This window comes from Hydra vulgaris, chromosome 03 (genome assembly GCF_038396675.1).
Source record: "Hydra vulgaris chromosome 03, alternate assembly HydraT2T_AEP".
In the NCBI taxonomy this organism is placed as follows: domain Eukaryota; kingdom Metazoa; phylum Cnidaria; class Hydrozoa; order Anthoathecata; family Hydridae; genus Hydra; species Hydra vulgaris.
In genome coordinates this window covers 6,470,914-6,495,000 of record NC_088922.1, presented here as the reverse complement: position 1 = coordinate 6,495,000, position 24,087 = coordinate 6,470,914, and the positions used below count along the sequence as shown (strand labels likewise).

At 26.5% G+C, this 24,087-nt stretch overlaps 3 protein-coding genes across 3 annotated transcripts; 2 read left to right on the top strand and 1 right to left on the bottom strand.

Annotated features, from left to right (window-relative positions):
- Positions 1–729: 729 nt before the first annotated feature.
- LOC100199526 (grpE protein homolog 1, mitochondrial) lies at positions 730–1,475 on the top strand. The gene has a single exon (XM_065792170.1). The coding sequence runs from the start codon at positions 757–759 to the stop codon at positions 1,411–1,413; it is 657 nt and encodes a 218-aa protein (XP_065648242.1). The 5' UTR covers positions 730–756; the 3' UTR covers positions 1,414–1,475.
- Positions 1,476–2,081: 606 nt separating this feature from the next.
- LOC100214560 (translation initiation factor eIF2B subunit beta) lies at positions 2,082–14,384 on the top strand. The gene is made up of 2 exons (XM_065792169.1): positions 2,082–2,423; positions 13,385–14,384. Exons 1-2 carry the CDS (start codon positions 2,129–2,131, stop codon positions 14,119–14,121), a joined length of 1,032 nt encoding a protein of 343 aa, XP_065648241.1. The 5' UTR covers positions 2,082–2,128; the 3' UTR covers positions 14,122–14,384.
- A 3,562-nt stretch (positions 14,385–17,946) lies between these two features.
- On the bottom strand, positions 17,947–18,536 carry LOC136078420 (ARL14 effector protein-like). Its single transcript, XM_065794194.1, has 2 exons — positions 18,263–18,536; positions 17,947–18,206 (listed from the first exon to the last, which is right to left on the bottom strand). The coding sequence occupies exons 1-2, from the start codon at positions 18,534–18,536 to the stop codon at positions 17,947–17,949; spliced, it is 534 nt and encodes a 177-aa protein (XP_065650266.1).
- Positions 18,537–24,087: the final 5,551 nt, after the last annotated feature.

Genomic DNA, 24,087 nt, shown 5'->3' with positions numbered 1-24,087 from the left:
AGGAACTTTTTGGAGTTTGAGACTGAAATTTTCACATTTGAAATTTTCACAGATTTCTTATTTTATAAAGTACTGTTAATTGTGTAAAAAACAAAAAATTTGAGACATGGTGGCTTTTTTTAAATTTTTTATTTGGAAAAACTTTTGAAGCAATAAATTAAATAATTTATATGTTAAGATAAGACTTTTAACACATTTTTTTGCAATAGTCTTATCTTAATTTATTTGTATTAAGTGAAATGAATTTAAAGCTGATTATTTGGTATACTTTTAAATTTTTTAAGAGCTAACCTTTATGTATTTGCACCTTTAAAAAGTTGAATAATACAGTGAAACCAATTTTCGTGTTTTTTATGTGTCATTTCCTGCTTTCTTGTGTATTAAAAGTTAGAATAACTAACTATAAATAGTTATATAACTACATATAGTTATATAACTATATATAATAGTTATACATATATAATAGTTATACAACTATTATATATAATAATAGTTATATAACTATTATAACTATTTATAGTTGTAATAACTAGTCAATTAACTGCTATATTATATACTTATATTATATGCTAAATTTGCTTTAGGAAAATTTTTTAAAATTAGAATACTTTAAGAAATAAGTTAAAATAAAAATACTTTTAAATATATGTATCTGTACCTGTTCTAAATATTGTTATTTTATATTTTATGAATTATTTATAATTTTTATGATTCTCTAAAAATGATTTAGGTATTAAAATAAAAACAATTAGTAAAATGGCATGTATCCAGGTACTGAAAAGAGTTGCTGGAATAACAAATAATAGGAGAATGGCTTCTTTGACAAATATGTTCAGTTTCCTTTCAAAATATAAACCATATTCTACTGAAACAACTGCTATTAAAGAAGAAGTTAAAAATGAAGAGGATGAAGAAGGGAAAAGTTTAAAAAAGACCCTTTCAGAGAAAGAAATTCTTCTATCAGCTGCACAAAAAGATTTAGCAGAGTTTAAAGATAAATATATTCGTTCGTTAGCAGAATGCGAAAACGTACGGCGTCGTGGTGTTAAAATGGTATCTGATGCAAAGCTTTTTGCCGTCCAGGGTTTTTCCAAAGACTTACTTGAAGTTGCTGATATTCTTGAAAAAGCCATGCTAAGTGTTCCTATAGACGAGCTTCAGAAAAACGAACTATTAAAAAATCTTTATGACGGACTAGTTATGACAGAAGCTCATCTTCAAAAAGTGTTTTTAAAACATGGCCTTCAGAAAGTTAATCCTATTAATGAAAAGTTTGACCCAAATTTTCATGAAGCTTTATTTCAGAAATCAATTCCTGGAAAAACATCAGGAACTGTTGTTGAAGTAAATAAACCAGGTTATTTACTCAATGGTCGACCTGTTAGGGCCGCCCTTGTGGGTGTTGCTCAATAATGTATTTCTTTTTGATGCAATATATATTTAATACAGTTAGAATATAATTTTTTTTAAATGTGGTTTAGTTTTTTTTCTCTTTTATTTTAAGGCTCACAATCAATATTTTTTAATTTATTATTTTGTATGACTTACAATCAATATTTTTTTAATGAATTATTCATTAACACTTTATAAATAAGCAATTTATCATTAGGTACTTTACAACTAATAAATAAGTTTATAGTTAACCATCAGGGGTTTGATTTTAACTGGGACTAGATTTATAAAATTTTTGGAAACATTGAGACGAGATGAGAATTTTATAAATTGAAATTATTATCATCACTATGGTTTTTACTTTATTTTTTCTGCGCTTGCATGACTTGCACAATTTCCTTTTTTATTTATAATACAGCATTGCATATTTTTAATAATACAAATTCCCTCCTATTTTCAGTTAAGAAGTTTTCCCAGGTTTTTGTACATCTTTTTTAATTTTTATCTATTTTTTTATGCTTTACATGAATAAACCACCTCTACACCTCAATCAAATTGAAAATTTTTTCTCTTTTTTGTTTGTACTTTGTTTTTGTACTTTTTTTTAGAAATCTAAGTAAGATGATGACGATGATGATAATGATAATGATGATGATAATGATGATGATGATTGATTGATTGATGATAATTTATCTATATTTTTAATTTTTTTTTTCAAAATTATAATTAGTCTGATATGGGACTATTATTTGAAGAAGAGTTCCAGCATCAAATCAATGCCTTTATAAGTGATAGGAGACAAAATAAAGTTGTAGGCTCATTTGACATAGCTATTCAGACAGTTTTACTACTTCGTAAACTTGTTGGTGGTACAAAATGGAGTGATGAAAAAGAATTAATTGAGTCTATTAAAAGTGTTGCAACACAGATAACAGATGATACTCTGGAAATATCTTCTGGAAATATGATCAGAAGAATTTTAAAATTGGTTAGGGAAGAATATGATGAGTTAGCAGGAAAGAAGTCTGAGGGTAAGGAAAGTATATTTTGATTTATTATTTATAATTTATTTTATTATCATTTTAGTGTATATTGTTTTTATAATTTGTGCTAAACTACCATAATATCCAAGTGAAATGCGTAAGTATAAACCAAATCTAATTTTCTTTAAATAGGCATATAAGTGCAATTTTAAAATTCATACATTGAAAAGTTTAAACAAATTAATATATAAGCATTTTTACATGATTTATACATAGTTTTATAAAAGTACTTTCATTGTAAAATCATTTTTATTTGTGTATTACACAAATAAAAATGATTTTTATTGTAAAACAGTTTTACAATGTTTAAGCAAGTATTTGACATGAAAATGTGCTTACTTAACTAAAGATTTAGGACTCAACCATCATTATAATTGATCAATAAAATTCATGATCATTTCATATATAAAAAAGATGCTACAAAAATGTAATAAAGTGTAAATTTAAGAAAAATAAACTTTAAGAAAAAAATTTAACTTTTCTCTGATATTTTGTGTAGTATTTATTTTCCTAGTTTTTAACTTTAAATATTATTTATTTTGTATGTTAAGACAAAAAATAGTGTTAGTCTTGGTAAACAGTATTTTCGTTTTCAAAACCTGTGTATTTATTTTTATATAATTTCAGAAATATAGCAAAATAAGTTTACTTTGACAAAAGTTTTGATTTTAACTTTTTTATTTGTTTACAAAGTGTGTTGAGGACTAAAACTAGCATTATTGGGGGAGTTGAAAAAATGGTTATTTTTAATGCCAAAAAGTTTGAACACATATTTGAATAAATTTGTATAGATACTAAAATTTACCACAGTTAACTTGCTACATAAAAATGTGGTTTCAGTTAAGTAGATACCTCCAATATGTGAAATACATAAAAATGCTTGTAAAGATTCAAATCCAAAAAGCCAATTAGATAAACAAAAATATGTTTCAAATAAAATGATATATAAGAAAAAGCTTTTATTTTGCAAATTTGAAAAATTAAACTAAAAATTAAAAAACATTATCAAATGTGGTAAAAGCTAAAATTTAATTTTGGTTTATGAAAAAAGAAATAAGAAAGCTTAAGGAAAGATGATTTTATCTTTTTTTATTTATATTTTTTTCCATCTGAATTGTTATTAAAAGCTTCCATGTCTAGCTTTTAAACACCCAAAAATACTAAATAGACTATAAGGAAGAAGGTCGAAAAAATTGAAAAAAAAAAGTGTGTTTGCTCTTGCTAATGAAGCAAATGTTCTACCAAAACTTCAATATTTTTGTTTATAAATTGAAATTTTTCCCTGTTGTGTGAGAGTATCAAAAAATATACAAATTAAAAAAGCACTGTTAATGATAAATTAGAAATAAAATACTGTTGTTTGTTAACAAGTTATATGTTAGTGATTGTTTTCTTTGAAAGGTTGTTTTCCCTAAATATTTGTATTGCTAATATTTAGCTGCATCACAAATGATTCCTTGTGAAAGTGTTTGAAGTTATAATTTAGGTTGTATTATAACATTTTGTTTCATTTTAATTTTAACTTAACTTTAAAAACCTTTTCACAATATTGTTTATAAAATTTTTTTAAGTGTTCTATTTTTTCCTTTTTTGCAAGTGCCAAATAAGTCAAGGGGCAAATTAGGTGAAAAATTCTGCAAACTGAAAATTCAAGAAATTTTTTAGGTCTTAAATTTTTAAGTTCCTTAAAAAACCATAATCTAAGCTTTTATGGAGCTTAAAAAACAAATATAATTAATTTCACTGAGGCTTATAACTTACATGTATAAAATATTACTTGTATGAAACAGCTGTCTAGCTATATTAACAGCTGTATTTACCTGTATTTGTATTTACTTAGCTAGGTAAATACAAATAAAAATACAAGGAAAAGAAATACAAATACAGGATTCAAATACTTAAATTTAAATGACTAAAATAAAGGAAATACAAATATGCTAAATAAAGTACATCAAGTATCAAATATATCAAAACTACGTCAAACCACCACCTTCTGAAGTGTACATCAAACCACCATCTTCTGAAGTATTTACAAATATACAAAAACATTGATACTACTGGTACGATAACTTGAGTTTTTTTATAATTTTCATTTTTTGATTTTAAAGTTAACGCTTTTTTTGAGAAGTAGAAACTACAAACATGAAACTTTACAAATAAAAGTGAAAGAACTTTTTTTAGATTTGATAGCGTTAAATTGTGATCACTTATTTTATATTCCTTTTTATAATAAATTATAGGATTATTTTGAAGAAAATATTTTATTCCATGATAAAACTTTTTTTCCATGAATAGTAAATGGAAAAAAATGTTTTATCATAAGAGTTTAAAAAAATATTTCCTTCAAAACATTCCTACTTCTTTTAATCAGTGCCATGTCTAGAGTGTCAGAAGCCTCTCACTCCCTTCCCCCCCCCCTCCTCCTCTAAATCCTTTCTTTCCACGCAATATGAATCTTGTATTAAAAACATTTAAAAAATTTTTATTTCTTGGATTCGCCCCCAAACTCCTTCAACTATTATAGACAGTGTAAGAAGTCATTGCACTAGTAAACAACACAAAGAAGCACATCTCATTGATTATTGGAATAAATCGGGGAAAAAATGTTATAAAGAATATATTATCAAAAACACAAGTATTAGAAAATTGTTGGTTGAAAGCCCTGACAATGGTGATGCCTGTGGTCAAGTCTTGAATATTTGCAATAAGCTTTGTAAACCATTGGTTTACAAAGCTTATTGGTTGCAAGAGTTAGAATAACTAACATGACTAAAAAACCTGTTGGATTAAACGTGGATAGAGCTAGCATAAATCTTGGTGTTCACTCAGGTTTAGGAGCTTTACTAAAAAAAAAATCTCCATGGCTTCAAGTAATACATTGTTTCAACCGTCGTCTTGAGCTCTCCTTAAAAGATGCTTTTGAAAAATTTACTGCATTTGCAAATTGTGAAAACTTCTTACTAAAGTTACATAGTCTTCATGAACAATCGCCAAAACATTTATAAGAATTAAAAGTTTTATCAGAAACTTAGGAAAAATCTGTTCCTGTAAAATCCAGCAAAATTATACGGTGCTGGCTGGCTGGATCATAAGTCGAATGCATTAAAAATACTTTTAGATAATTAGGGCGCATTTTATATTTCTTATATAGAGTCTCTTAACCAAACAGATTCATCTCTTTTAATACATTTATCTGTTTAACTAGATATTCTTGCACTATTAAGGCGCTTGAGTATTGGCTTCCAGTAAGTTTTACACAATTCAGTAAAAGCTGTCTGCAGAGTGCAACTATTTAATTGGACAATAAAAAAACTTAATGCTCTCCTGAATCTCTCCAGAGACCTGGAAAATCTTAAAAAGTGTCTATAATAAGAACAAATCTATTATTCCTCCTCTTGTGCTTGGTTCAGATTTTGTTACCTCACCTAAAGACAAAGCTGGATTGTTTGCTGAGAACTTTTCATCAATTTCATCTCTCGATTCCACTAATCACATCCTACCTATTATAACAGATTGATCCATTGCTTGACATCCGCATCACTCCAACTTCTGTATCTAAAGTGATTTCCTGCTTCGACTCTTCTACAGCTTGTGGTCTGGACAATATACCTGTTATAGTCTTGCAGAAGTGTTCTCCAGAGCTGTAGTTTATACTTTCAAAACTATTTAACAAGTGTTTATTAGAGTCTTGTTAACAAAAAATGGCATCTGTTATCCTTATTTTCAAAAATTCTGGGTAGCGATCTGACTCGTCTAACTACTGTCCCATTAGTCTTCTTCCTATCATAAGCAAGGTTTTCGAATCTTCAATTAACAAACACTTTATCTCTTATCTTGAATCTAATAACTTACTTTCTGATCATCAATATGGATTTTGATCTTCTCATTCTACTGCTGATTTATTAACAGTAATTAATGATAGGTTTTATTGTGTATTAGATATATGTAGAGAGGTCAAGGCTATCGCCTTCAACATTTCTAAAGTCTGTGATAAAGTTTAGCATGCTGATCTTCTCCATAAGCTTCTTACAGTGCATCAGGTAACATTTTTAGGATTATTGAATCCTTCCTTACCAATCTTAGTATAAAAGTTGTCCTCCTTTTTTTAATTTACATTTACAATCTCCCTGAAATTCTCACATCTAAGGTGGCATTGTTTGCTGATTATACTACCAGTTATCTTTGTTTTGATAAAAAGATAACACTCTCTGATTGCTTGAATAGGACATTTGAGCTTAAACAGGATCTCACTTCTGCTACTCAGTGGCTCTCAGTGGCTGGTGAACTTTAACTCAGAAAAAACTCAGAAAAAAACGATAACGATTAACTGAAAAAAAATTATTGCAACAATCTAGATCTTCCTATATTTATGAACAGTAATGTACTTGATGCAAGCATTCCCGGGAAGCAGATCTTGTTCATCCTCAGTAAAGTAATTTTTTTAGACACGTTTTTTTAAAGCGTTTCAATAATTAGTGGCAAATGCTAAACTTATCTACTGAGAAAAAAAACATCTTAAAAAAAAGTTATGTATGATAGAAGTATAAGAAATTTTGTTAATATTTTTTCTTATGTTTATTCGTTTTGACGTCTTTTCGCTTTTAAAAATATTTTTGCTATATTTGACGTTTTTTCTCAATACTTATATAATAGGAAAAATTGAAAATAAAATGCTATTTATTTGTAAAATATATTATTTGATTAATAAATTTTGTAATGATGGAAGTAATTAAATAAAATAATATGGTTTCTTTCATTTATGTATTTACCACATTTGATCATTTTTGCTACTTTCTTTCTCCAGATTCTATTCTTTATCTCTATAAATCTCAAATCCATCCTTGTATAGAATACTGTTGCATAACTGGAGCGGATCTTCAAATGATGCCCTTTCTCTTTTAGACAAGGTGCAAAAATACATTGTAAACATAGTTGGACCTACTCTTGCAGCGAACCTTCAACCATAGTCACATTGTTGTAATGTTGCTTTTCTTTCTCTTTTCTATAAATGCTATAATAGGCGAAAAAACTATAATGGGTTATAAATACGATAATGAATTTTAGTGCCATCTGCTAAAATTCATTATCATGTTACTCGTTATTTAGTTAAGTTTCATCTTTTTACTGTGGCTGTTCCCAAGTGCTCTAAAAATTCTTATTTTTCTAGTTTTTTTCCTCGAACATCAGATCTTTGGAATTTGCTCCCTTTTTCTTGTTTTCCTAATTCATATAATTTTCAATCTTTTAATTAGTCTGTTAATCGATATCTTTATATAATATTGATAAATATCGATAGCTTTATAAAGTTTATAAAAGTTTTATAAAGCTTTATAAGCTTTATAAGCATCATCTTTTCTCTTCCAGTAACTTTTAACTCTAATAGTAATTGCTTGCAACCTTGTTGAAAGTAAAGATGTTTAAAAAAAAAATTTTAGCAACCGCATCTTTTTTTTTAATGGCTTAATTTTTATTCATAAAAAATTACATGAATAAATTATCATGTAATTGAATACATGAATAAATAATATATAATCTATCATAAAAGTAAAAAGAAAAACACTGTTGACAATATTCCTAGTTTTAACTATTTTTATATTATATACAGTAGCGTCCAAAAGTAATTGGACAAACACCTTTTTGGTTATATTTTTTTTATCAAGTTAACATTTTTTAATGAAATTTTGCATAAGCATGTCAAATTATACTACAATTATGAAAAAAAAAAATCTAAATTTGGGAGTAATTACTCAAAATTTTAATAAAAGAATGGAAATGATTGGCTTAAAAATAATTGGACAAACTAAATATGCTGTTTAAAAAAAAACTTTCAATCATAATATTGTGCTACTTTTTGCAGCACGATGATTTTCGCATTTGTGTAACAGAGTTTTTTACGTCATAAAGTTGTTTTTATTTGCTTTTCATATTTATCCTCATTAACTTTTTTGAATCACCAGAATTTACTAAATTATCGCAAAATTAGTTTAATTGAATAATTAACTATAAACAATGTAGAAATGTTATTTTAAATATTTTTATATCAACCTTTGACACATTCATGTTTTGTCTATAATTAAATGAATAAAAAAAGATTTTCTTTCATTTGGTGAAAAAGTCAGAAAATAATAAGCTAAAAACTTTAAATATTTCTTTCCACCAACTTGCAGGAGATGTGTGTTTTACTGAAGCCCATGTAAAAGGTTTTGAAAAAAGTCTTTGTTTAGATCTATAGTCAGAAATCACACCCAAAATTTTGTCATCACAGTCCTTAATCGAAGGATCCAGCTTTCCTAAATTTTGAAGGGTTTTAATAGCATCAATCTAAAACAGATGTTTTTAATCAATTAATAATTCATTTTAAATATAAAAAAGTTAAATAATAGAACTTTAAAAAAGTATTTTGCTTTTTTCAGTATAAAAAAAAAAAGCATATGAATAAAGATTTAATAATAAAGAACACATTGTTTCATCTCTTAGATCTCTTTCATCTGTTGGATCCACTAAATTTTCAGCCAAGTGAATGTTTCGTATGTGAAATTTTCTTCGCATGGCAATTATTTCCATCAAAGCATTTTCTTAGGTTTTTTTAGTATTACGTTGCCAAGAATATTGTCCTGAAAGGATTTTTATGAATCAGAAAAAGTTTTGGCCTAGATGGAAAGACTTATTTTATCTCCTTCGACAGCTGCAATTGCTATGGCTATTGGTTTTAATAACTTAATAAACCCATCCACTTTATCCCAGAGTTCTTCTGACAACAATAGTTTTTTGAATAGACTTAGCAAGTAATTTAGCTTCATCACTATAGCTAAGCCCCGCAGTGCTAAACTGTTGTGGTGAAGACTTTAGACCTATGAAAGCTCTGGGTGTATGTACTGACAATGGTGGATAATTGAACTCCATCTAAAGGAACGAAATATTGAAATTAGATACTTAGCTGTCTAATTTTAAGGCTTGCATACTAAACTTACAAACTAAATTTGATGATTCAGATTGATAAATAGTGTAATAGCAATTAGATATACTTGAATTTTTAAGAAACCTAGTTTTAACTGGAAGTTTTAGTCATTGTTGAATGGCTTGGCCTAATTTCTGCTGTTGTTGTTTTAACAAAGCTAATAAAATTTGTGACTTTTTTATTGCTTTTACCACCATTGTACAATCTTGTTGGGAAGCTGCAATTGATTCAAGGTCACTTGCATCAGTGAAAATCAATTTAGTATATGGGCCAGGCATCCATAAGGGTATATGTGAGGAAAATCATGAAAAATTAATTTCCATGCTCTTTTCACATTGGTTGCATTGTCAGTACATATACCCAGGACTTTCATAGGTCCAACTTCACATACTATTTTTTAAATTGTTTTTATTTGAAAAAACCTAATTAAGATATTATTTTAGAGAATAAAAAATAAAACATGGTATCTGACTATTGTGAAACATTAAGTAACAATAATCTCAAAAGATTACATGTTTCGATGCTGATCCAAAATACTAGTTAAGGTATTGTTGCCAAAAAAATTTCTTCATTCCTGCAATTAGTAAAATATAGTAATCAGTTATCTATTTATACTTATTATTTATACTTATAGAGAAATTGGTTTATTTGCATATTATTTATTTATTTGTTTTTGCAATTATTTTCAATTCAAACTCTAATTTGTGCACATACAAATTCTAAATTATTTGCATGGTTATATAGTTTAAAATTTTGAATATCTAGGGCACAAATCAGATTTTATATAAAACCATCCCAAATTTAAACTACATTTTTCTTACTAGATATTGGTCCAACCATCGCATAAAATTGCTACTCTTTAAGCAGTTATGACAAGTTCTTTAATGGTTGTCGAGGTTTCCTTATAAACCCTATCAAGCAATGAATTAGACAACATATCACGGTTAGATAATTTGAGTGCAGGTTGCAATTTGGCAAAAAAGGCCACAACTTATTTTCAAAAACTCTTAGTGAGTATCCAGTATCATAGACAGTATGTGTTAAATCCATCTGTGATTCATCCTGTAAAGTTTTACATCATGGTTTTAATTTGAAGTTATTTTTTATTTTATTGTTTACTTATTTATTTCATTATGGCTAGACTATTCATTGCAATCAATATTTGTAATAACTAAATTAAATACTTACTATTTGTTTATTAGTCATTTTGTCTGAAAAAATATAGGTTGCAATTTTATTTTTCTGAGTTGTAAATGGAACTCTTGTTGAAGAATGTAGTTGTTTTAAAGGAGTCCATGCCAATTCATTCTTATTCTGTTTGCAGTTTTCAATTCTTGAGGTTGTAGGTCTACTTTGGCTTTCACAAGAAAATATAAAGTATGAAGGTAGAGGGCAAGCATATTTTTTCCCCCTGCTTCTACTTCTTGAGCGAATAAATTTTCAGGAATAACTTCTTTTATTATTAAGCCAGTTTGGACTTTTTTTTTTGTTTTAAGGGAACTTCATTTAAATACTTGTTTTTTATTTGGTCACTACATTTCATACAATTAAATATGTGCTTGGCCATTCGAGTGCCATTTTTTGCAAGTTTTAAGCTGTAAAATTTACATACGTTTTGTTGAGTTTTAAAACCTCCAGATTCTACAGGTGCCTCATTAAACAAAGTAGCAACAAAACATTTCTTTTGCCTGGCATAGTTTTTGCTAGGTTGTTAGTTTATTTGCATATATTAATTATCTGAAACTATTTTTTTAGAGTTTATGCAACATTTTGAATTAACACTCAGTAAACATGTGTAAAATAAAAAATTTAAATACTTTGAACTCCATTACCATCTATGATAAAAAATACCTAAAATTTGAAATCAATTCAGTTAAATCTAAACATTACATGGTTAAATATAAGAAGTATATGCAGGCTTATTTTAAGTGTATATGCTTTTAATGAACACTGTGACTGTCAAGAGATAAAATCACTCACCACAGAAATTAAAAAACTAAATTTTTAAGAGTCAAGCAAGTTTAGTTAAAAGTAAAGTTTTTTAAAATAATGTTTTTAAGCTGGTTGTCGCTTCTAATACATAAACAAATGTAACTTATAAAACTAACTTTGCCTAAATAAATATTCACATGCTTGTTAGATTATTTTGCTTAGATAAATTTTTCTTTAAACTTTTTTACATTTTGTTCATTTATATCATATTAAAACAATAAACAAGTCTTACTTCTAAAGTAAACTATTTTGATTAATTTGATATTTTAATAAAAATGTTAATTGTATTAAAGCTCAAACAATAGTTTAATTTGAATAAAAGTATCAAACAATAGTATTAAAACATTACAATGGTGTTAAAGTTACTTTCATTAAATAATTACTATTGGTTTTTCATTTTCAATTAAATCTGAAATGCAACCTAGTAGTTAGTTTTACAGTAAGAATGGATTCATGTGATTTTGGAAAACTGTTTAATGATACTTATCATAAACTAGTTTTTTGTAAAAAGACTGATTTAAAGAGTCCTTTTAACAAGTTTTTCTAGTCATCTAAAGCAGATTAGTGTTGGGTTCCAATTACCAACATAATTTGTATCATTGATGCACCTGTAACAATAACTTGACATATGTATAATTTGATGATTGATGCATCTAAACAAATCTTAACACAATCTTGACTTTTTTTTTGTATTTTATCTTGTAAATAGCTAAATAAATAAAAAATTTTAGGACATTGTTTTTTAAGTTATCTTAAGTGGAGCATAGCCCCTTGCTCTGGCCCTATGAAGCCTTTAGTCGTCTGCCCTGAAAACAATTTTAATATGCACGTTCATTGGAACTACGCAAATGCTGCAAGTTTCAGAGCTCCAGCTCCAGAAGGTTGTGAAAAACTAATCACAACATTCTTCTACAAAAAAAGTAGGAACTATGTTATCCGCTCCGTTATCTTTATGGAAATCCATAAACTTGCAGATCAAAATCCTTATATTTTCTGAAACATCAATAAATATAGAATGATGTGTAATTATTTTTATATTATCACTGCCACATGGGTTTTTCCAGCATTAAAAACAGGTATATAAAAAATTGCCTAAATTAGATAAATTGATAATTACAGGTACTTAATAATTAATAAACAATCTTTGTTCTATAAATTTAAAACAATTGTTTTATGCATGAGTAAGTGATGTTAAAATTAGCTGTCTAACAGCTAATTTTAACACCATTACTTATTTATTATGCATACAATAATTAATTTACAGTATAACTTACATACCATACTATAAATATTATTGTTGGTATACAAAGGAAATGTACCAAGTCCAAAAACATCATTTTGAGATAATGAACAAATAAGTTTTTGAGTAATAGTTAAAATAAGTTTTTGTGTAATAGTTGAAATAAAAAATCTTAATAACTCATTAATAATTGATTTATTAAATGTCTGTGGTATATTAAACAATAAAGAATTAAAATACCTCCATAATGCCAAAAATGGACTTAGTGCATTTACCTTGTATACCAACATGTAAATAACTGTGTGTGTATATGTGTATATATATATATATATATATATATATATATATATATATATATAATATATATATATATATGTATATATATATATATATATGTACATATATATATATATATGTATATATATATATATATATATATATATATATATATACAAAAATGTTTTAAATATTATCACATTTTAGCATGTGTCTATCAATTAACAAATACTCAGCTTTTCTATTTAAAATTAATTTGGGCTAAAATTAAGGGCTAGGCATTGACTTCTTTTTAGTCTGCACAATGATCAAACTGATATGAGCAACCAACCAACAGATATTTTGTATTACAGGATGACTGATGGTTGGTTACAGCCTCAAGTAAAATGTTGTTATAATAATTCAAAGCCTGATACATTTATTTTGTTTGAGCTTCTGTTAAAAAAAAAAATTTTTTTCATAAATTTTTGTATTTTTACATAGGAAATGGCAGCGAGTCTTTGCCAACAAGTAAGTTCACTCAACCAATTCATATTAACTTAAAATCAGCTGTTATTGATTCAATTAATGAAGTTATAAGTGAGCTGGAAACTTGTAGAGATAATATTGCTACACAAGCATTAGAACATATACACTCTAATGAAGTTATAATGACATATGGTAACTCTAGGACTGTTGAAAAGTTTCTTAAAAATGCTGCAAGAAAGAGAAAGTTTACTGTTATTGTTGCAGAATGTGCTCCTTATTATGAAGGCCAAAAGCTTGCAAAAAGTCTAGCAGAAAGTGGTATAGAAACAACTGTCATTTCAGACTCAGCCATTTTTGCAATAATGTCTCGTGTAAATAAAGTCATAATTGGAACAAATGCTGTTATGGCCGATGGTGGTTTAAAAGCTATCAGTGGAACCCATGCTATGGCATTAGCAGCAAAGCACCACTCAGTACCATTAATTGTTTGTACAGGATTATTTAAACTCTCTCCAAAGTTTGTTTGTAGCTATGACCTAAATCTAATAAATCAGTTTCATTCCCCCAGTGATGTTATTAAGTTAAAAGATGGCAGTACTCTGTCTAAAGTTGAAGTTATAAATCCTCTTTTTGACTATATTGAAGCTGATTTAGTAAATTTGTTTATTACTGATGTTGGTGGAAATGTGCCTTCTTACTTATATAGACTTTTATCAGAAATGTATCACCAACAAGATTATGAATTGTTTTAAACATTTATTCATTGTCATATTGATAATATTTAAGTTTAATTTGCATTCAATAGCATATATTAAACATTTTTAGGCCTCTCTGGAGTCTTAATCTATGGGTTTGATTATGTTAATTTAAAATTTGCCTTTGTGTAGTAAGTAAATATTATTCTGTGTTTATTTGAATTTGTTTATATTTGCAGTGTATTTATGGGTTTGACAGTCCTTCTTAATTTGTTTAAAAGTTGTGATATCAAAAATTTAAACATGCTCCTTTAATATTACTTGTGTCTTAAATATTAACTTATTTTATCTAATTAACTAAACTGTTTTATATATTTATAGGGTCATTCCATGCCCATTGGACCAAAATTTTAGGATTTCAATATAGACCCCCTCAGATTTTGATGAAATTTAGTAAGTTTGTTAATATCAATGAGAAAAGCAATTCCTGAAAATTTCAGTGTAAAATCTTTTGTGGTTCATAAGGTACAGTCGTTTGAAATTTCTGATTTTTCCAAAAATAAAAACTTCAGTAGCAAAAACATGTCCTGTTCATACTTTGATGCTCTATATTTTAAAAACAAAATTTCAGAAAACCTTCTAGTTTATTTTATTGTATACAACTCTTGACTTACTTTAATAAAACTTTGACATTGAATTCTCAAATGTCACATTTTTTCCATAATGGCTACCTAAAAAAGCTAAAAAGTTGTTTGCAAATATAAAAAGTTGATTTTTGATGAGTCAATATACAAAATCTGCAATTTAAGAAGTGAAAAGACATACTTTTTTAGTTTCTATATATGGTAGGCTTCCAAATTTTTTAAAATTTACTGATAAGATACAAATCTGTAAAAAATTATAGATTTCTAAAAATGGCTGTAGCAAAATCTTGGGAAAATGTGCCTCCACTTCAAACCACCGGTAACCAAGGACCAACACTGTTTTTAATAATTTTTTTTTTCTAATTTAATAGACTTTATTTCAGCGATTTCAGAAAAAAAAAGTGGGTACTCATGGGGAAGTTACAAAATCAGAACAATGAAAATTGCCCAAAATGCATTAAAAACAATAAAAACAAAGTTATTGTTGTACTTTAGTTTGTGTTATATATTCTAATACAAAGTATGTATGAATTTAAAAGTATTTCACAATAAGTACTAGAAATAAGTTTTTAATTAAGCTTGAATTAAACTCAGTTTTTAAATAGGCATAGCTCCTACCTGCCCCCTCCCCTCCTATCCCAAGCATTTACTTTTTAACATGCACATCTTTGTCCAGAACTTAGAAAAAATTTGTAATTGTACACTTTTTATTACACGGTGTGTCTGGTTTTATCTCTGATGTATAAAGTGCCTTAATACCCAAACACACCACTAAACATACACATATAAAAACTGTGAGATTTAGTTTTAAATGTCAGACAGTAAAAAGACTACATATAAAACTTATAAGTAGCCTATTAGGTTAAAATGAAAAAAAAGACTTTCTAGTCTAATTTACCCAATATTTAATACCATGGCCATAAATTTTGTAATATTTTTCCAATACACTTACTATTCCACCCCTCCCCATTAATTTGACTTATTTCATTATCATGTTCAAATTTAGACTACAACTTATACCAAGTTAATATGATGACTTATATAAGTTATTTGATTTGTCAACACAATGCACAAGTTGATTATGTAATAAAAATATTATCTAATAAACAATCAATAAACATTGCATCTTTCAAATAAATTTTTGCTAAAAAACTATGTTTAAAACAAATAAATCTAATTTATAATAATTTTGCTAAATTGTTATTTAATTATGTTACTTATGCTATTGTACAAATGTAATATTTCAGTTTTTTCTTGAGCTGATAGTTCATAGCATCTACCAGTTGTTGATTGAACTTATAAAGATGAAATTTTGCATAAAATGTGCGTTATTGGAACCCAGCAAATATCTTTCTTATGTGGCCAAGTAAAAGTGTTTAACAAAATAGACTGCTTCATGAACTTGATAAGAACATCTTGATTTTCTTCAGATATTTCCACAATATTGCCTAAAAACCATTTTGCATCATAAACACATGCTATATTAATTCCTGGTGAAAGAGAAGAAAGTGGAACCATATGATGCATTTTAGAAACATTTACATTAGTATACATATTATCAAATGACACCCGTCTTATCTGTAAAGTAGTTAATGATTGTGGTATAAAACAAATGGTGGTTTCTTGTTCCTCTGTTGAACAAGTAGCATAACGTTCTTCTAATTTAAACTTTATGCAATGTAATACAACTGCATCATTTGAAATGTATTGAAAATATATTCCTTTAATATTTTGTTTACACCAATCATACATTTTTTCAGGTGAATTGATAGGATCTGTTAGTGATTGTAAACTGGCCCTAGCTACAACTCTTTTGACAGAACCCCCAACACCATCACAAGCACTCTTTCCATGTGATGTGGCAAAAAAATGCCATTCTGCAGATACTTTATGATCTAGTTCATGGTGACATAAAATTATAATTTTTATATTGTGAACCTGCACCATCACTAAAATTAATGCAGTGGTTAAAGTAAGGCATCAACTCTTTTAAATGTTTTATTACTTCATAAATGAAACAATGAACTGAGTTTGTATTGTGTTACAAACGATCTGAAATAATACAAACACTTTTACATTTTATCATATTTTCTTCCATATAGTAAATAACAAAAGGATGCAATGTTGCTTGACTGTTGTTCCAATGGAAACCTTGTACTGCATCTTGAATTAAAAAACTGTTATTTTCAGCAAAGTTTAGTAGTACTAAAATATGATTACTTGGTAATGTTATTTTTAGATGCTGCAAATATGCTGCTTGATTTTTGGCTATATAATGATGATCTCTTAATTGGTCCATTTGTTGACAAGCTTTTTCAATAAAATCATCCACTGGAAGAGTTAGCGTAACTATATCATGTTTTTTGTTGGCTTTTTGCCACTGATTAAAGGTGATTTCTTCCAAGCTGTACTTATCAAATAAAGCAGTAAGATACTCTTTAAGTGTGTTGGTATCTGGGCAGTTATCGCAACTGTGCAGCATGCAATCTCAATTTGTTAAGTCACATGCAACTAATGTCAAGAGGTCTTTATAGTCTAAAATATCTGGTATTTTTAATGCTAAAAGTTTTGCATTTTGGTGGTACTCACAAACACATACTGAATGGAGACCTGAAGCACCTCCAATAGGAATACACCACTTAGGTCTAAGTTCACAAAAATTAGAAAACCCAATTTTGACGTCAACTGAAATTTTAATGAATTCTAAATAAAGTTCTTTTATATTAACTAATAGAAGTCTTTTTTGAAAATGTTGTCTTTTAACATTAACTTGGATTGAAACATACTGTTTCATACCTGGACACATTCGAGAGTATTCATCTGGTTGGTAAAATTCATGAACTTGATTTTTTACTTTATCACTAATAAATCTTCCTTCTTTTTTAGATGGTTCTGCCATTATGCCACACATTTGTTTCAAATTCCTTACAGCTTTTATCATTCTAAGGGAAGCAGAAAAATAGTTTTGTGTATAAATAATGCTCCAACTCTCAGGAACCAAAGTCAGTAATTTAAGTTTTTCTGATTTCGAAGAAACATCAAATTTTGCTTTAACTAATTCCATTAATGAATCCAAGTCTTGTTTACTTTTGCAACACAGCTCTTTTGTTTTTGGTTCATCCTTAAGTAAATCTGGAGAAACTCCCAAAACAGTTGCTATTTTCTTTTGGGTTGCATTATGGATTTTATTCATTTTTCTTTTTGCATAGCTGACCCTGTCTTTATGAGCTACTAATTTTCAAGGTAAACAACCAAGCCTATTAATGCTTGAATCAAAGTTTTCTTTTAAAATGTTAATCTCATTAAAATCATTATCTTTATGTTGACATGAATTGCTTCCATAATCTTCTTTGTTATTTCTTAAATACAGCATTTTTCGACATTCTGTACAAAGCTTATGACCAGGTATTAAATCAAACTCCTTTGCAACATCCAAACTGATTACTCTGATAGATTCTATATGGTAACACAATGATAAACCATTAAAGAAGCCATTATCTTTTAAAAAATTAATTAAATAATAATTTATATATGTCAACTTTTTTTTTAAATACTTTTTAATTTAACTTTGTGTTTGTTGAATGGATCACAACAAAAGCTTCCATCATACAAAGTCTCAAATCTATCCAAGTAGACCTTTACATGGTGATTACAAATAGTTTGAATATGATTGACTTTACTCCGCAAGTGTACAAGTTCTTGATCTTTTTTTGTTAATTCCTCAAAACCTTTAGTTTTTTTGATTTTGGTAAATTTTACTTCATGACAACTATAATTTAATGCTTTTCCAATGGAACATTGAGTTAGATCTAGCAATCCACTTACCATTTACTTTTTATTAATACCTAAAAAGATTTATTTAAAAACAAGTTTTGAAACTAAGGTTTCCATAAGTTTTGGCACAACAAATATATAGGAATTGATAAAATTTGTAAATAAAAAAAGATATAAAAAGATATAAAGATATAAAAAGTAAACTCAATAATTTGCTTGTTTTTTATGTCACAGCTTTTAAATGTGTATGTTGAATTCTTTGTTTGTGTATATAGACGCTTCATACATCAGACATATTTCTTTCTAAGTTCTAGGCAAAAATGTGCATGTTAAAAAGTAAATGCTTGGGATAGGGGGGGAGGGGGCAGGTAGGAGCTATGCCAATTTAAAAACTGAGTTTAATTCAAGCTTAATTAAAAACTTATTTCTAGTACTTATTGTGAAATACTTTTAAATTCATACATACTTTGTATTAGAATATATAACACAAACTAAAGTACAACAATAACTTTGTTTTTATTGTTTTTAATGCATTTTGGGCAATTTTCATTGTTCTGATTTTGTAACTTCCCCATGAGTACCCACTTTTTTTTTCTGAAATCGCTGAAATAAAGTCTATTAAATTAGAAAAAAAAAATTATTAAAAACAGTGTTGGTCCTTGGTTACCGGTGGTTTGAAGTGGAGGCACATTTTCCTAAGATTTAGCTGCAGCCATTTTTAGAAATCTATAATTTTTTACAGATTTGTATCTTATCGGTAAATTTTAAAAAATTTGAAAACCTACCATATATAGAAACTAAAAAGGTGTGTCTTTTCACTTCTTAAATTGCAGATTTTGTATATTGACTCATCAAAAATCAACTTTTTATATTTGCAAACAACTTTTTAGCTTTTTTAGGTAGCCATTATGGAAAAAATGTGACATTTGAGAATTCAATGTCAAAGTTTTATTAAAGTAAATCAAGAGTTGTATACAATAAAAAAAACTAGAAGGTTTTCTGAAATTTTGATTTTAAAATATAGAGCATCAAAGTATGAACAGGACATGTTTTTGCTACTGAAGTTTTTATTTTTGGAAAAATCAGAAATTTCAAACGACTGTACCTTATGAACCACAAAAGATTTTACACTGAAACTTTCAGGAATTGCTTTTCTCATTGATATTACCAAACTTACTAAGTTTCATCAAAATCTGAGGGGGTCCATGTTGGACCTTGGTCCAGTTGGCATGGAATATCTCTTTAGATTTTGTTCAAAACTTTTGTTAAAAAAAAACTTAACTACTGATTTCAAACAAACCTCATTAAACAAAGTAGTAGATATATCTTTTAAAAAAAACCTTCAATGGTTCTAGGATATAAATGTAGTATATAACCAATTTTTAATTGAAATACTATTAAAGTTACAGTGGGAAAAATAATGTGGAAAAAGTTTTAAAAGATTACAATAATGTTTTGTTAAACAGAAAAAGAAATTCTAAATGAAAAAATTACAGAAAAATGTAGTTGTAAACAAAAAAATAACTGCCCAATGTGGAAAAAATGTTTATCAAAAAATGTGGTAAACAAATGTGTTGTTTCTTCTGATTATGCACCTGATAAACAATATATGGGTTGGCAGAGAGTGAAATTCATTTCTGATGAGTCCATATTGATGAAACACGGTGTATAATAAAAAAAGTTTGATAAGTGATTTTCTACTTTTATTTATATATATATATATATATATATATATATATATATATATATATATATATATATATATGTATATATATATATATATATATATATATATATATATATATATATATATATATATATATATATATATATATATATATGAATGAATAAATTAGTAGTAGTGATATAATTGATGTATTCAGAAGTTATTTGGGGACATCACGAACGTTTTTGACCTTTTTTTTTAATGTGGGCATTCAATCACAATTTATTACGCTATCTTATTAACAAGTGAGCATGTTATATACACTTTTATCCTATATTTTATATATTTCCTTTTACTTTATATGATGCAAACAACTTATGCTAAAGTTATATCCACAATTAAGTACTGGAGTTTAGGATCAAATTTGGATGCCCAAACCGGTAAACCAGAGTCAAAATTAGCCTGAATATGTCAATTATATATATATATATATATATATATATATATATATATATATATATATATATATATATATATATATATATATATATATATATATATATATATATTTATATATATATATATATATTTATATATATATGTATTTATATATATATATATTTATATATATATGTATTTATATATATATATATATATTTATATATATTTATATATATATATATCTATATATATATATATAGATCTATAGTTTGTTGGCTTTGGGAAGAGCGGAAGGAAAAAAGTGATTCTTACGCCAACATATACGTCACTTTTAATTACTTTTAACTTTCGTCCAACATTTCCGTGTTGGACGAAAGTAAAAACCATTAATTTAATTACAAATTAATCGTTTTTTAAAAAAACCACAAAAACGCAAATTTAATTGACCAGAATGTTTTAAAAACATTGTGAATGTTTTTAACAATATAAACAATGTTTTTTTTTTATTTTTTTTAATAAAATGTTTTTATTTTTATTTTTTTTAATAAAATGTTTTTATTTTTATTTTTTTTACTGTAAATCATGCGCGGAGTGTTGCTACATCGACTATCTTATAGCCTGACTCGCAAGGGATTGCTGCTACATCGACTGACAAATAGCCTGACTCGCAAGGGAGTGCTGCTACATCGACTGACAAATAGCCTGACTCGCAAGGGAGTGCTGCTATATCGACTGACAAATAGCCTGACCCGCAAGGGAGTGCTGCTACATCGACTAAGGGTTTGGTTGGGGCAGGCAGTCTATCATTATTAAAAAAAAAAAAATTCCGGTCTTGCATTTTAATTTTTACTTTTTGTCAACAAAATATCGAAAAAACTTTCAGACAACATCTAAGGGTTGTATATATATCTATATATATATATATATCTAGATATATATATATATATCTATATATATATATCTATATATATATATATATATCTATATATATATATATCTATATATATATATCTATATATATATATATATATATATATTAGGGTATTTATTTATATATAAATATTTAAAAAAAATGTGTTTTATATAATGAAATAACACTGACTTTTTTACACCCCTGAATAAAATATTTAAATTAAAATTTTATTCAGGGGTGTTGCTTGACCATTTATCATTTAACAGTTCTTTAATATTTTGGAACAAAAAATTCTTTCAAAAGTAGGTCAACCTGGTTCTTAAAAGAAGTGAAATACAAAAAGTTACAACATGCAAAATTATACAAAAATAATAATCGCTTTATAAAACAGTTTTTATAATATAAAAAATTACCAAGAAAAAAATGTAAAAATTCACTTTTTGAATTTTTAGTTGAAAAACAAAGTTTTAAGCACTCAATTCTAAAATATATATATATAATAATTATTATTTTGGAACTTTTTGTTTAAATTCGTTTCTTTAAGTACGACCTACTTTTAAAAGACTTTTTTTTTCCAAAATAATTTAGGTGGCACCTAAAATATATTTTTAATTGAAAATTTTTAAACTTAATGTTTATTCATTACATAATACACATTTAGGGGGTCCGAGTACATATTTTTTAAAAATGTTGATTTTTAAGATCATCTTAATGTATATATATATATATATATATATATATATATATATATATATATATATATATATATAATATATATATATATATATATATATCTGTGTGTGTAATACTTTGAAATTTCTCTACTTATTCATCTACATTTCATTCCTTTGTTTTTCTATCTGCCATTTTTAAACTTTTTTATTAAGTTTTTCATTCTAATATTATTAATATTAGTACCAATATTTTGGCATTCTTTATTTATCTACCTATTTATTTATCTCTTTTTATTCAACCATTCTATCTACTTAATCTACTTCGTACTAAATCTTTGTTGTTGCTGTCATTATTTACTAAATTTTTGTTGCTGCTGTCTTTATTTATGAAATTCTCCTTTTATTATAATTGTTATCATTTTGTTACTATTATTATTATTATTGTTATTACTGTTGTTGTTGTTGTTGTTGTTATTATCATTATTGTTATTACTGCTATTATTATTGTTATTATTATTATTATTATTATTAGTAGTAGTAGTAGTAGTAGTAGTAGTAGTAGTAGTAGTAGTAGTAGTAGTAGTAGTAGTAGTAGTAGTAGTAGTAGTAGTAGTATTGATATCAGTTATTATTACTATTTTCATCATTGACTATAAAGTTATGTTGTATATTCAGGTATTTACTTTATATTAATACTTGTACTATTGTAAATTTCCTTGAAATGTTATAACTTATTTTGAAATATATTTGATTTGATTTGATTTGTGTGTGTATAAGTATTTGTGCTTGCATATATCTTCAGGAGAGTGCATGATGAATAAAAGTAAATAAAAATAAATTAAGTTAAAACAGAACTGTTTTAATATATATTTTATAAATAAAACTACATATTTTTTACTTAATATATAATAAGTAAAAAATATGTAGTTATATATATATATATATATATATATATATATATATATATATATATATATATATATATATATATATATATATATATATAAAGTAAAAACACTTTCTTTCACTTTCTTCAACAACTTGTTTCTCCATCAGGTAGTAGGAAGTAGTTTCCTGATGAACCTACTGATTGAGATACAAGTTGTTGAAGAAAAAAATTAGATTTATGTATAAATATATGTATATATATTAACATTTGGGTCGTCCACAATGGGTAAAAAAAAAGCCTTCTCATTTCAATCCACATTGGTTCATCCTGTTTCTATTCGAATATGAAATTATACGAAAAAATTCAGTAATCAAAACTGTTTAAGGAGTTGCTCATTGGCTCCTAACAAAAAAAATGATAGATTGTAAATTTTTACATTTTTTAATTGAAAAATTTGATTTTTTATTATTCTTGGATATTACATCAACTGATATAGGGAGAACATCCATAGCAGTTGCTTCTTTATAGGCTGAGGGTTTGGTTTGGGGAATTTTTTTTCTTTATTCTTTGTTTTTTTCTTTCTTTTTTCAATAAAAAATGTATAAATTTAGATTGGTAAAAAAAATTGTGTAAATGTATATGTGTGATGCATAAGTATGTATGTATGTATGTATGTATGTATGTATGTATGTATGTATGTATGTATGTATGTATGTATGTATGTATGTATGTATGTATGTATGTATGTATGTATGTATAAATGAAATATAACATGAACTATAAAGGTGAAATCTTTAAAGTTCAGTCTATACAAAAAAACCTTGGCCTTAGCCAAGTAACCTTAGTTTTACCTTCGGCCTAACCTTAGTAAGTAGGCCTTAGCCAAGACCCCAGTTGTTTACTTTCTTAGAAGTGATTTTCTTTTTTTAATTTTTCTCATTTTTTTATGAATGTTAAACTCATTTTAAGTTTAATGTTCATAAAAAAAATAATTAAACTATTTAGTTAATAAGTGTGCTTTT

Excerpts from the sequence above, each read along its gene's own strand:
- LOC100199526 (XM_065792170.1), top strand. The coding sequence starts at position 757 with ATGGCATGTATCCAGGTACTGAAAAGAGTTGCTGGAATAACAAATAAT.
- LOC100214560 (XM_065792169.1), top strand. The coding sequence starts at position 2,129 with ATGGGACTATTATTTGAAGAAGAGTTCCAGCATCAAATCAATGCCTTT. Across the intron at positions 2,424-13,384 it reads AGCAGGAAAGAAGTCTGAGG|GAAATGGCAGCGAGTCTTTG; the intron begins GTAAGGAAAGTA and ends ATTTTTACATAG.
- LOC136078420 (XM_065794194.1), bottom strand. The coding sequence starts at position 18,536 with ATGGTAAGTGGATTGCTAGATCTAACTCAATGTTCCATTGGAAAAGCA. Across the intron at positions 18,207-18,262 it reads ACACAAAGTTAAATTAAAAA|ATAATGGCTTCTTTAATGGT; the intron begins GTATTTAAAAAA and ends ATTTTTTAAAAG.